Source organism: Xenopus tropicalis, chromosome 1 (assembly GCF_000004195.4).
Source record: "Xenopus tropicalis strain Nigerian chromosome 1, UCB_Xtro_10.0, whole genome shotgun sequence".
NCBI lineage: Eukaryota > Metazoa > Chordata > Amphibia > Anura > Pipidae > Xenopus > Xenopus tropicalis.
This window is the reverse complement of record NC_030677.2, coordinates 84,309,289-84,322,212: the sequence shown is the minus strand read 5'-3', so window position 1 is coordinate 84,322,212 and position 12,924 is coordinate 84,309,289. Positions and strand designations below refer to the sequence as shown.

The window sequence follows — 12,924 nt, the reverse complement described above, 5'->3', positions numbered from 1 at the left end:
ATTAGAAAAGTGACACCACACCAAAAACAACATTTTTTTATTACTTTCTTAACAGCTTGGCGCATATGAATAAAAGAGGATAAGATGCTTATCTCAAAACCACTGGGCTAGGGGTCCATATAAGTTGACATATACTGTATTATAATGCTGGGTCATGTGACATTTTTTTTTATAGTCTCTTTAAACAATAATTTGGTTTCGGTGACCTCTCTTTTAGCACAGTTAATGTTTCACCTTAAATTAGGGTTGCCACCTTTCCTATAGTTTCTTACTAGCCTGCAGGGGGGAGGTGGGAGCTAGGCTGGTTAAATACTGTCCAGGTAGCAACCCTACCAACACTTTTAAAGAAAGGTGTATTTATGGTAGGAAACAAAGAATTAAACTTACCTATAAGAGGAACAGAATCAGATGTTGCAGGCATTATCTCAGCAACTAGCAGCATGAACACTGTCAGGGACAACAGCACTGTAATTCCTGTATTTTAAAGAAAAGAAGATATTTCTTAAAATAACAATATAATACTGTATATATTTTTACATGGGTCCTTACATTAAGTTGCTCTCCAAATTCCCTGCACATTTGTTTAAGATTGATGAGACATTGATGGATGGCTTGGGGTCTACATACAAGACTTTCAATTGTTTCTAATCTTGTGTCTTCCACCGATGGCCCAGGTAATATGACTGCTGTCTATATAGTTTGTTGTTTACTTTGCTTTAAACTGCGTCAGATCAGGGGTGTCAAGCTGACCAGATGTAATCCTCTAAAGTATTTTTTTTTTGCCTTGAGTTTGCCTAAGGGTTTCATATAACTCTCAGTATAATGTCACCTTTTTAATATAATCCTGACCAAAACCATGAGAAAAAATTAGCCTCCTACATGTTAGAAGTTGAAATGCACTGCAGTAGACAGTAATATTTCAAGACAATTTGCAGTTCATCTTTATTTTATGTGTGGTTGTTTTTTGCTTAGGCCCCCTTTATCATAGCAACTAAGCAGTGATATGAAACACAGACTGGAAGATGAACAGCAGAAAGACCGAACAGGAAATTAAAATTATAATAGCAATAGAAAATTCAGCTTTTTGATGCCCAGGCATCACTAACAGAGAGAGGGAAGATGAAAAAAAAATACAGTTACAAAATGTCTTGAAATACCAATATCTACATCAAACTAAAAGGAATTTGGACACAAACTCCCTCTTTAGTGAATTAGTATAATTTAAACACAGAACTCCAAGAACTTCATTGTCTGTTATTGTTAGTTTGTCTTCCTAATTTACATTATAGTACTATAGTACTATACATTACACTACAGTATCTGGGCATCATGTGCTTTCCTACCCTAGCTTGTTTTTTTATCATTTGAATAGACCCAGTTCATACCTACCTAAAGAAATCTTTTCTCCAGAATCAGCTGGTAAGAGAAAAACTAGCAGGGCCAGTCCAGAAATGAGGACACAAGGTATCAGTAAATTCAAGCCATAGTAGAGAGTGCGCCTGCGCATTGTGACAGTGTAGGTCACATCAGGATATGGCTCCTTGCAGCATTCATAATACAGTTCATTCCTTTTGCCTGGCACACCTGCATAACAAAATACCTTTAAAATATACAAACTTCTAAATACATAAGTTTAGGTCCAATCGGATAACAGGGATTTGCACCAAATAAATAATGTATATCCTCTGTTCGCTTCTAAGTCTTTACCCTATGATCCTCTTGCTGGGCAGATCTCTGCCTATGATTATTTAAGGTAAAACTCAGTCACACTGGGGAAAGATGAGAAATCCCCAGTCTATGTGGGTTTATATAAAATGACTTAAGTTTTAGTTTACAAATTAACTAAGGTTAAAAGAGTTAACTACCCTGATAGATATATGCACTGTGCACATTTCAGTCCAAATAAGTTTTATTTTTGTCCTTTCCCAAATACTAACATTCATTAAGGGGAAATAATCACCATATATAATGCAATATTCACTGCTTACTTGGGCAATTAACTTAACCTACACTATTCACTGCTGTATAAAATTAACAAATACTATAAATCATATTAAACTGAAAAAGATCAGTCTTTGAATTGTGTAAATAGTTCGTTTAAATCAGAGTGCATCATGCTGCAAATCCATTTAGAACATTGCAAATTACATAACAATGTTTCAATCCAAAAAGATCTTACCAACTAGATCCCATTCTCCATTGGGAATGTAGCTGGAAATGTCAGCTTCCATCATTTGTAGATCAAGTAGCCAACCGTTGTGGGTCCAAGATCCAAATTTTAATTTGCATTTTTGTACATCAAAAGGAAACCATCTCACATCAATGTAACAAGTACTCTTCAGAATTCCTTGAAAAAAATGTAACTTAAAAAGTTTGACCTTTGACTTGTAAAACAAAAAATACATAGTAAAACATGCAAACATGCATCTCATCAGCACTGGGGACAAACTAAAATAAAATAAACTGTATAAAAAGTATCTTACTTTAATTACATTTTCATTTGGAGGGAGTAATGATTAAGTTATAATGAGATGACCTAAAGACCACCTCTCTAATTTCACCATATCTCAATCCCTTCAGCTTCAGGTTTAGATGCACAGTTTTAGTGATATATATAGTATAGTCAACTCAATAAGGTCCATTCTTTGTGATCCTGCAGGCCACAGAATGCTGGACAAGTATAATTTACTGAGTAAACTTGCTGTCAGCTGGGTCAGAGAAAAACAATTAAGTTTTGTTATGCCAAAAAGGCTGTTTTTGGACATAAAATGTTTAGATCTTCCTAAAACGGCAACCCAGAATTAGGCAACCTATTTTAAAACAGTTGTTTGGGAAACAAAAAGACTTTCAAACTTTCTTTCATTGCCTTTTGTATGACCACAGAATGGTGGTGTGCTCATGATATACAGTATTGTATAGCGAATGCATTTATATTTATTCAAACATAAAATATAAGCTAAGTTGTTTTGCAGACATACTGCAGCAGAAATCATTACTTTGCAGCGTAAACAATGCTGGCCAGTTGGAACGTATAATTGCTTCTTGCTGTGAAATAGACTGTTAAATGTATTACTGATATGTTACAATGATTGTAATACTACCAACTGTGCTATTGCAGTTTCTAGTGGAAAACATTCAAACTAACAATCACTTTGTGCATTTGTGACTATTATAGAGTAGATACTAAAGAAACTTATTTAGTAGAGTATTTTGTTGCCATTAACAGTGTGATTTCTACTCTTTTCATTTCCTTGTAATGGACTTCTCTGTATATCTATTTCAAATAAATTGTAATTATTAATTCACATTAACCATTTGAGAACTTTAAAACGTTAATTACCTTGTATAAACATAAAAGTAAATTGCAGTCTTTTATATAGTTTTCTTGTCTGGAATTCTTTCATTATATTATTCTTTTTTTTGATACTGTAATTTGCTAAATTCTCCAAAGCAGAATGTGATAATAAGGGTATGAGAAAACTATCCTAAGTGAGGAAAAGAGGTGAATAATGGGACAGATTTATCAAAGTGTGAAGTTAGAGCTCATCAGTGTAAAATCCCCCCTTTCTCTTTTCCTTCCTATGTGTTCCAATGAGTTGACCATTTGATAACTGCCTCTTAAAATCCCATAAGAATGAATAAATAGCAATTTAACTTTTCTGCGGCAAGCCCTAATTTTATACTTTGATAAATCTGGCCTTTAAAGTGTAGTAGAAGCAGGCCTTATGTAAAAGGTGACTTGGGGGGCCTCACAATCCTAGTCTAGCACTGTCTAGGAAGGCATATGCTTTTAAAATATTGTTGTGTAGTGCACCCGGGTTATACAGCTCATGTAACAGCTAATGTCAGTTGATTTATTTTAATATAATTCATCAGTAATCAATGTGCCTCATTCCCTGGCAGTGATTATTAGTCTTTTTTGCTACAAGCCCTGCTTTAAGGCCCATCCTTTTGTCAGGGCCCTCCTCAATTCATAGCAAAGGCACGGATGTAGGAATACATTGATGTATCAATCATTCAAGCATTGTTAAAAAAATATCACTCCACATTTCATCCTAATTGTCTTCAGGCTAAAGCCCCCTGCTTCTGCTCCAAGCACCTCAAGTGGTGCCATTGCCACAATCTAAACCACTGCTTTATGTGGAATCAATATGCATCATTAAATGCAGTTGTAGCAAGAAGGCGGCTAGCTGGGGAGATGTAAAGCAATCATGAGAATAGTGTATAAGCCAGCTTGCAGGCTTTAAAAAGTTCAATATGTACATTCTGAGCTTTTGTTAAAAGAACTACTGTTTTAGCCTGTATTGTTGTGTTAGTTTATTTTAAAAATATTATGTATATTACTTAAAGTAAATTCTTTTACCTGGTGGGATATACTGACAGGCACCAGTGGAGTTCACCAAAACATTGGTGTGAAAGGTTGCATCAAATCTTTCATCTGCACTAAAACACAAATACAAACAGTTACGTTAGAAGACATTAGGAGGGAGGGATGCATTTATTCAAACTGTCCTCATTCAAATACACTTTCAGGCAGGTTAGATCACATTTAGATCAGAATCTGACATTCCTGCTATTTGGTTACAAATAGTAATAAGTGAAATTTTTCACCATCATGGTTTCGCTATGAAATTCCACATTTTGCCATTGACGGATGTTTTCATTAAATGTGCACAAAAAATTCACAGAGTGAGGAAAAAGTTGCGGTTGTGTCCAAAAAGTCGCAGTCTTGTTAATACGTCATCATTGTGTCAAAAAGATTGCAGTTGCATCAAAAAAGTTGTGTGACAGGCTCGTTTTCCACAGATGAATTAGTATAATTTATATACAGAACGTCAAGAACTTCATTGTCTGTTATTGTTAGTTTGTCTTCGTAATTTACATTATAGTACTATACATTACACTACAATATCTGGGCATCATGTGTTTTTTTATCATTTGAATAGACCCAGTTCATACCTACCTAAAGAAATCTTTTCTCCAGAATCAGCTGGTAAGAGAAAAACTAGCAGGGCCAGTCCATAAATGAGGACACGGGTTATTGTAAGAATGTGATACGTCTTTACACTTTAAAGACAAATTGCATTTAGACATGGGCTTGATATACTATAATTGGCCCAATCCTCATATATACTCGTATTACTCATTACACTACATAGGTATAATTATTAATAACAAATAATACACATAATACTACCATCCAAACCCTTCTTGAAGCTATTTAATGTATCAGCCAGTATGACTAATTCAGAGAATTCCACAACTATACAACACAAAACACTGTGGGGGTCATTTACAAAGTGGAGGTAAAAAAAAGTGTAGAAACTGTGGCGACCTGGTTTTTGCACTCTGCGCCTTGCAGTACAAACGGTTATTGCAGATCTCTGCACAAGTAAAGAGAGCTACTTTCGTTCGATGAATATAATGATGCCTGCATTTGGCATAAAATAAGATTCAGCAGCAAGGGAAACAAAGCCAAAACAAATACTAAAAATATTTTTAACTGTCTTATTTGTACTCCAATAAAATACAATAACTTTGCAGGGGAATTTACTAAACACAGGTTGCCTCTCCAATAAATGCCAGAGGTCCTGAATCCTCATAAGCAAATCCTTAGCGATTCAAGCACTGAACTGAATCTGAAAGTAGGAACCCAGAACAAACACATGTCTGAATGGTGGAGAAAGACAAAAAATAGTGGACTATTAATATGCAAAGCTAATGGGAAAGGCACTCACAAAGTTAAACCAGATTAAGATTGAAACAGAGAATGTGTGAATGGGCCTTTTGTAATTCAGTGGATACTATGGGTGATATATGTATCTGCTCTGTTGTGTCACACAATACTAGACAGTATAGAGTTTAAAATGCTGTAGGGTGATTAAATAAAGAATTTCCATATGAGCTTTAAAACCTGCAATATCATTACACTACTGTTGGAAAACTGATTTACATTGATAAGTGCTTTTCCTGTTGATAAGGACAATAAACATGTGTTAATATGCATTTAGACTGCCTTTATCAATGGATGCCACATGCCAGTCTCAGAAGACTTGTAGCAATACCAGACATATATTTTGTGTCACTGGCTTGATTAAACAGTTAACTGTGGCACTACAGAATGGTTCCTGAACTATGATTGGCATTTGGCAGGACCAGGTCAGCAGATTTCTAGTCATTCATTTTAATTAATATACCACGTTTAGAATATTGTACCATTGGCCTTTAAATGTTACTATTTTGAGTAGTGCAACAAGTACCCAAGTCCAAACTCACAGAAAGCAATGAAAAGGGACCCAGGGGATGCTCATATCCACACAACTGAATTGTATAATGTATAATGCAAATTACTTACATTTTCGTCACGTATTCCAAAAGGGAATAATTTTTATTACATTATTTGAGGTAATGACCCTCTACTGAATAATTGTGCAGCAAGTTATGTTAGCACCTTGTGGGATACATTTGTAGAAATAGGAATTTGATGATATTATGAGGTTTGTATGCATTTGCTTGGAATATATGCATATGGAAAATTATATTTCTGAGCCCAACAAGATCACTATTTTATGATCTTAATCTTTTTTCTTGTTTTATAGGACAAAAACAAATAAAATCAGATCTATGCCTCAATAGCTGTTGCAGTCTAAAAGCACTACCTGTGACAGATAAAATATTATGAAACCAATCTCCCTATGCCTTGCAGGCACTACACAAAAGTGAAAATAAATTTTGTTTTATGACATACTCAGAAGCAGATTTACAATATATTAAATGGCAAAATGTTTAAATTGACAAAGAAGAGTGGGAAAGTTAAGGGTATAGTAGTGATTCTCTTGTTGCCAGTTACAGAGACACTCTGTGACCTGTGTGGATGAGGAGGAGATCCGCTCCTTACTGACAGAATGCTTGCTTGTAACCAGCCCATTGTCACACAGAAGTTTGTCTAGTTGATCTTTGGAAGGAGCTACCTCACTTCTGCAGAAAAGACAGGACACAATGCACCATTCTTGGAGTGGATGAAACCAAGACAAAGATGCTACCATTGACAACATGCAAGATGCTACAGCTGGTTAAGAGACTTACAAAGTCTACATGGGACCCTGAACCCATTACTGCAAGTAGCAGTATGGCACCCCAAGCACTTCAGAGCTGTACCGGTATGGAATCCCTTATCCGGAAACCCGTTATCTAGAAAGTTCAGAGTTACAGAAAGGCCATCTCCCATAGACTCCATTATAAGCAAATAATTCTAAAAAATAATTTACTTTTTCTCTGTGGTAATAAAACAGTACCGTTTGCTTGATCCCAACTAAGATATAATTAATCCTTATTGGAGTCAAAACAATCCTATTGGGTTTATTCGATATTTAAATGATTTTTAGTTCTGGAGATCCAACTTACAGAAAGATCCCTTATCTTGAAAAACCCTGGTTCCATACCTGTAGTAGTTTTCTTTCCGCCGCTTGCAGTGTGGGCTCCTTTCAAATAGTGGTATTCCCTCCAACCCTGCAGTGCCTATTTTTCTTACAGGTACAGAGTCAACTGCAGCAACCTCAGAGCAGTTAGCAGAACAATGCTGGATCAGGACATGAACTTGTACATGTCATTGGTAATTATAACCATACTGATGTACTCAATTCATTAATGTATTTCCTTAAGTCTGGTGTGTAACAAAACCAATCAATGCAGGTGTCTCTAAAGCTTGCTTTAGGGATTTAATACCTTGTAACACTACTTTATTAGGTCTTCATTTTTTACAGTCAGTTAATGATTACATGACTTGAGGTACAGTAAGTATGTCGATTTGCTGTCTCTTTTACATGCCTGTAATGAATTTTTAGTTAAAGCTGACAAAAATAATCTGACATGGAATTTGATAAGCATAGACCTGTAATGAGTACATTCAGTAACTGGCCACAGGTTTATTTGTATCTACTCATATATGTTTTGTGAAAACAACCTCAGTTCCTGGTATGTTTAAGTTCATTGATATTTTTCTAGAAAGTACAAGGCATATGAGATATTTCCTGGTTGTTATATATCCCTTTGAAAAACTTCAGTACATTTTCACCGCTGGGACTAGTTACAAAGATGGAACTTGGTGCCTGCTGAATAGTCCACCATCTATCCTTTGCTTGGTCAGTGATGGAATTAATCAAGAACTGTCAATTCATTTGATGGTCATCTTAATTTTGCCACATGAATTATCCCTTTGTGGTGTGCACTTATAGCTGGCATAAGTAATCCCAACTGGCACAAGTGCTTTTTAAGGTAAGGGTTGACTTTATCATTTGCAATAATTTCTTACCCAAATTTAGTAGCCAGGTCCTACTGGCAGCTAGTTATTGGTGAAATTTTTAGTCAGGAATGGATTTGTGGCAACAATTGCACAACAATTTTTTTTTGACATGCATAATTTTCTTAGCTTCGCCCAACAATGTTTTTTGATGTGTGCAACAAATTTTTTTGACACGCGTAATTTTTTTGCGTTTCACAGATTTTTTTTGTCATTTTGCCAATCTTTTAAAAGTTTTGCAAATTCTTCAGCAAAGTGAAATGGGACAGATTCACTCATCAATACTGGCAGCTATTTTATGTGAAAAAATGCAGTACAGCAATATTATTTGGCTCTAGGGTAGTGCGATAATGTGCTAACTGCTGTCCTAATAAGTGGATAGATTTAGAATTAATTAAGAATCTTAGATTATTATTAAATTATAGGAATTTATAGAAATAGCAAACTAACATAGTGGTGGTATATGTACTAAACAATCAGCCATCAGATTTTCTCCTGGTAAAAACTGAATAAAGGTTTTTTTTCCGAGCTTTAAAATTCAACATTTGGATAAAGGCAAAACATATACCATTAAGAAACAGAATCTAAATACTAAACACAGGCATAGCATAGTATAACTGAGAGGAGCGGTGACAAAATAGGAGACGAAAGAGGTGGAAACTACTTGAAAAATAGAGAACACAGAGTAGAGGCGGCATGATACAGAATAAACAAAAGAGTACAAGAATTGAGGAAAAAATTAAGAACATGGTGAGAGCAAGACAAAGAAAAGAACATTATGACAGAAAACATCAACCAAAGGGAAATGTGGTAAAGCGTGTATACTTTGCTTTGTTGTTTGCCACCAGTTGTGGGGGTACATAAGGACAGCCCTTCATAACACTGTGTACAATTAAAAACAACAACTGCAATGAAGGACAAAGAAGAACAATAAGCTATGTGCAATTCAGGATCATGCTTAGTATAAGCCCACACTGCAGAAGTAGAAAAACATGTTGCTGTCATGTGGAGTGCATTAAAAAGCACATTTTGGAAAAGCAATTATAAACTGTTCTGGGGACAAGACCTTTTACAGGATATTGTATTAAAAGGTCTAGTAACCTATAGCAATGAGATACATTTGATTTTTAAGCAGGTCATTGGTGCACCAAAGGCAAATCATTCTTGTGCAGTGTTAGTATGTGCTTGCTCCCACAGTGACACAAAGGGGCAGGGGAGGAGTGCCGTAAGGGCAAGCGAGGTAGCAATGCGAAAGTCCTCTCGAGGAGCCACAAACTAGGCAGGAGTGGTACGTGTTTAGGTGACCCCTCACATTTGCGCCCTAGGCACGTGTCTCTTCTGCCTAACCCTAGTTAAATCCCTGAAGCAGCTTACCAATAAATGTTACCAGCTTGTTGGCTGCTATAGGTTTTCAAACCAGTAGCAAACTGAAACTTCTTTATTATCCCCTATATGTCTATAGGTGTTTTGTTGTGGCATTTTTTGCAAAAATATTCGCTGATGCGGAAATATGCACCAAAAATTTTGTTCATCACTTCTCTTCACAGTAACACCTCAAATGGACAAATGAGTTTGCCAAAGCTTCAGCCAATATATGTGCAAAAAATCAAAAAGATAAACTGATTGTTATACTAAAAATTAGCTATATATGGAGGTTTTTTTAATCTGAGGAATTAGGTTGGGAATCCCTGAGGAATTAGGTTTTTCTGATGAAACCATAGCACTACCTAACCCCCCATGGAAAGCCATTCACTGACTGCCCATTCTAGGGTTCATATTAATCAAATGTTCAAAACAACTATATCACAGTTAACCAGAGGGGAACACTCCAGCTCTCTGTTTACTTGTAGAGAATGGATAGAGTAATTTTTCTCATCCATTGATAAATATGTCCCTAAAAATCTTATGCAAGTAAATGGAGAGCTGTGAAATTTCTTTCTGGTGACTGGTTTTAAGCCCTATTTTTACTACTATATACAGTATACTAGGCATATTTTGTAAATAGGCATGCACTGAAGTTAGAATTACTTAAGTCGTATGGTTGAAATGAATAGATTTATGGAATGCGGCATCAAAGGAGACACAGTCTCTATTTCTGTTAAGGTTTTGCTCATCCATCATTGAGGTTTGGATTGGATTTCAAGTTTAACAATGGAAGGCTGATGTCAGGGAATGTTCTGTACTCTCTAACTGCTTTGTGCATATCCTGCTTAGAAGAGATAACAATGGTTTATGGGTCCCCCAAAATACAGAGAAAAGCCACCTTTGCCGAAATTCCAATAAAGTTAATACATTACCATAAACTAATTTTTATGAGACAATAGAATGCTTATGGTTCTGCTTGATAAGGTTGTTGTTTTGCATAACAGCATCAGTCATATATCTTGTCAAGAAATGAGCAATTGTCAACTGGAAATAGAGTATTTTCACACATCTGCATTTTAAAGGAACACATATTAGCGTCCTACAAATGTGCGAGGGAATATTCCTTCCCATTTATTTATACATGAGGGGTTGCCATAATTTTATATTTGTCGCATAAAAAAAGGAGTGTATCAATGTTTTGAGTAACAGAGATGCAGACATGGTTTTCCTTGTTTTCTGCAGCAAATCTGCTTTAGTGCCATCTAGTTAAAATATATAATACAATGATGCTTTCCAGTCTGAAAATGTACTTAAAAATATTTTGTCATTTTTTAATTGTTCTCCGCTATACAATATAAGGCATTAAGAAAGTCTAAGCGATTTCTGATTGTTTGCAGTATGACAGAAATTCCTTTCACATTACATTAGATAATTTGCCCAGCACATTACTCACATCAAAAGGTTTTAGCAACTGCAATTTGGATGCAGATGAGATTTATCAGTATTATTCTTTATTAAATTTGTTACAATTTTTTGCTTTAAAATGAAGGTCACCACCATATAATTGGGCACAACAGAAAAAGCAGGAGAGAATAGAATAGAGAAAAACACAAGGGCTCGTTTTTCTTTTTTCTTATGGGGCACAGTATAAAAAACAATAACACAGATATGGTCACATATAAGTCTGCATTGTACTGCCCCCAGTTAGTGGCCAACCTTTCCTTAAAGGAGAACTAAATCCTAAAAATTAAAATGGCTAAAAATGCCATATTTTATATACTGAATTTACTGCAAAACCCTAAAGTTTCAGCATCTCATTAACAGTAATGATCCAGCACTTTCAACTTGTCACATGAGCTCCCCATCTTGGGAAGTGTCTGCAACACTAACATGCTCAGTGTGGTCTGGGCAGCTGCTGAAAAGCTAAACTTGTTGTAGCAAATTATCAAGCAGAAAATTAGGCTGGCCTGTCATATAAGCTGCTGCAAAAGGGCTGATTATTAAATTCTGATGCTAATTGCACTGGCTCCTGAGCTGCCATCTAGTAAATACATGTATTAATTACTAATCAGCCTAATATTATGACATTTATATTCTATATATACAGTATATTGTGAGTCAGTCCCTATGCTCAGTAACTGACAGCAGCACAGAGCATGTGTAGGGGAGCAGCAGAAAAGAATATGGGGAGTTACTGGGGCATCTTTGGAGGCACAGATCTTCCATGCTAAAGGGCTGTGGGTGCCTTGGTCTGGTAGAGAAACCCAAATCATAATGTACAACATTTCTGCCCTACTTTTTTAGTTAGGCTTTAGTTCTCCTTAGGCGGTCTTCTCAAACTGTTTGATTCATCTGTGGATCCACATGCCTGGTTCTGCCTAAGCGAATTAGAAAACCCTGCTCTACACCGATGAGCCCCAAGAAGGGTGAAACTGGTATGTAGTTGGGAATCTGATCAGCTATTATCCTGGCTTCTACTTTTAAAAACCCAGTAGGTGAGCTTTAGCCTATAGGATAAACCCATGTAAATGACATTTTCTTGGAGCTCTTTGGGACTAATTCCCAGAATTCCTTGTGTTCTCCTTTAAAAGGAGCTGTTCGGCATAAACATAAAACTAGGAGAACAAATAGGCTGTGCAAAGCAAAAAATGTTTTCAGTATAGTTAGTTAGCCAAAAATGCAATCTATAAAGGCTGGAGTGAATGGATGTTTAACATAATTGCCAGAACACAACTTAACTTCCTCCTTTGCATCTCTCTAGCCTGTTTGCAGTCAGTGACTTAAAGAGGGGTCACATGGGACATAACTATTCAGTTAGTTTGCTTTTGATCCTAAGCATGCAGACTGGACTGAAATGCATCATTGTATTTTATATTTAACAGCAGAGGCTATGTTAAGGGTAATTTTGGTTTTCTGGGTCTACCACACCAGTTTTAAATAGATGGCACTAGAACAAATTTGCTGTAGAAGACAAGGAAAACCATGTCTGCATCTCTGTTACTCAATACATCAATACACTCTTTTTGTATCAGATATATATAGGTTAGATATAAAGCCGCAAAAAGTTAATATATTTCCATGAATATTCGAATACAAAAAAACCCAAACAAATACAATTGCCTTCAAAACACAGGTGTCTATGTGCAGCACCCTAAAGTGAGAAAATGTTCTCATGGTTTATCAAGTGAAAACTTATGGAATTCTGAATTGAATTGCATCTCAAACTGAATCCTTACCATCAGTTTTCCCATGGTAAACCT

The 12,924-nt window shown here is 35.8% G+C and overlaps 1 protein-coding gene across 2 annotated transcripts in view; it reads right to left on the bottom strand.

Moving 5' to 3' along the window:
* LOC100487782 (neuronal acetylcholine receptor subunit alpha-7) overlaps positions 1–12,924 on the bottom strand; it is a 69,273-nt gene that overhangs the window by 24,262 nt on the left and 32,087 nt on the right. For both annotated transcript variants that reach the window (XM_031903408.1, XM_018097385.2), the window contains 4 exons: positions 4,364–4,443; positions 2,180–2,347; positions 1,390–1,584; positions 388–474 (listed from right to left, as the gene is read on the bottom strand). In XM_031903408.1, coding sequence (XP_031759268.1) covers positions 388–474; positions 1,390–1,584; positions 2,180–2,347; positions 4,364–4,443 — 530 coding nt within the window. The remainder of the gene's footprint in view (positions 1–387; positions 475–1,389; positions 1,585–2,179; positions 2,348–4,363; positions 4,444–12,924) is intronic.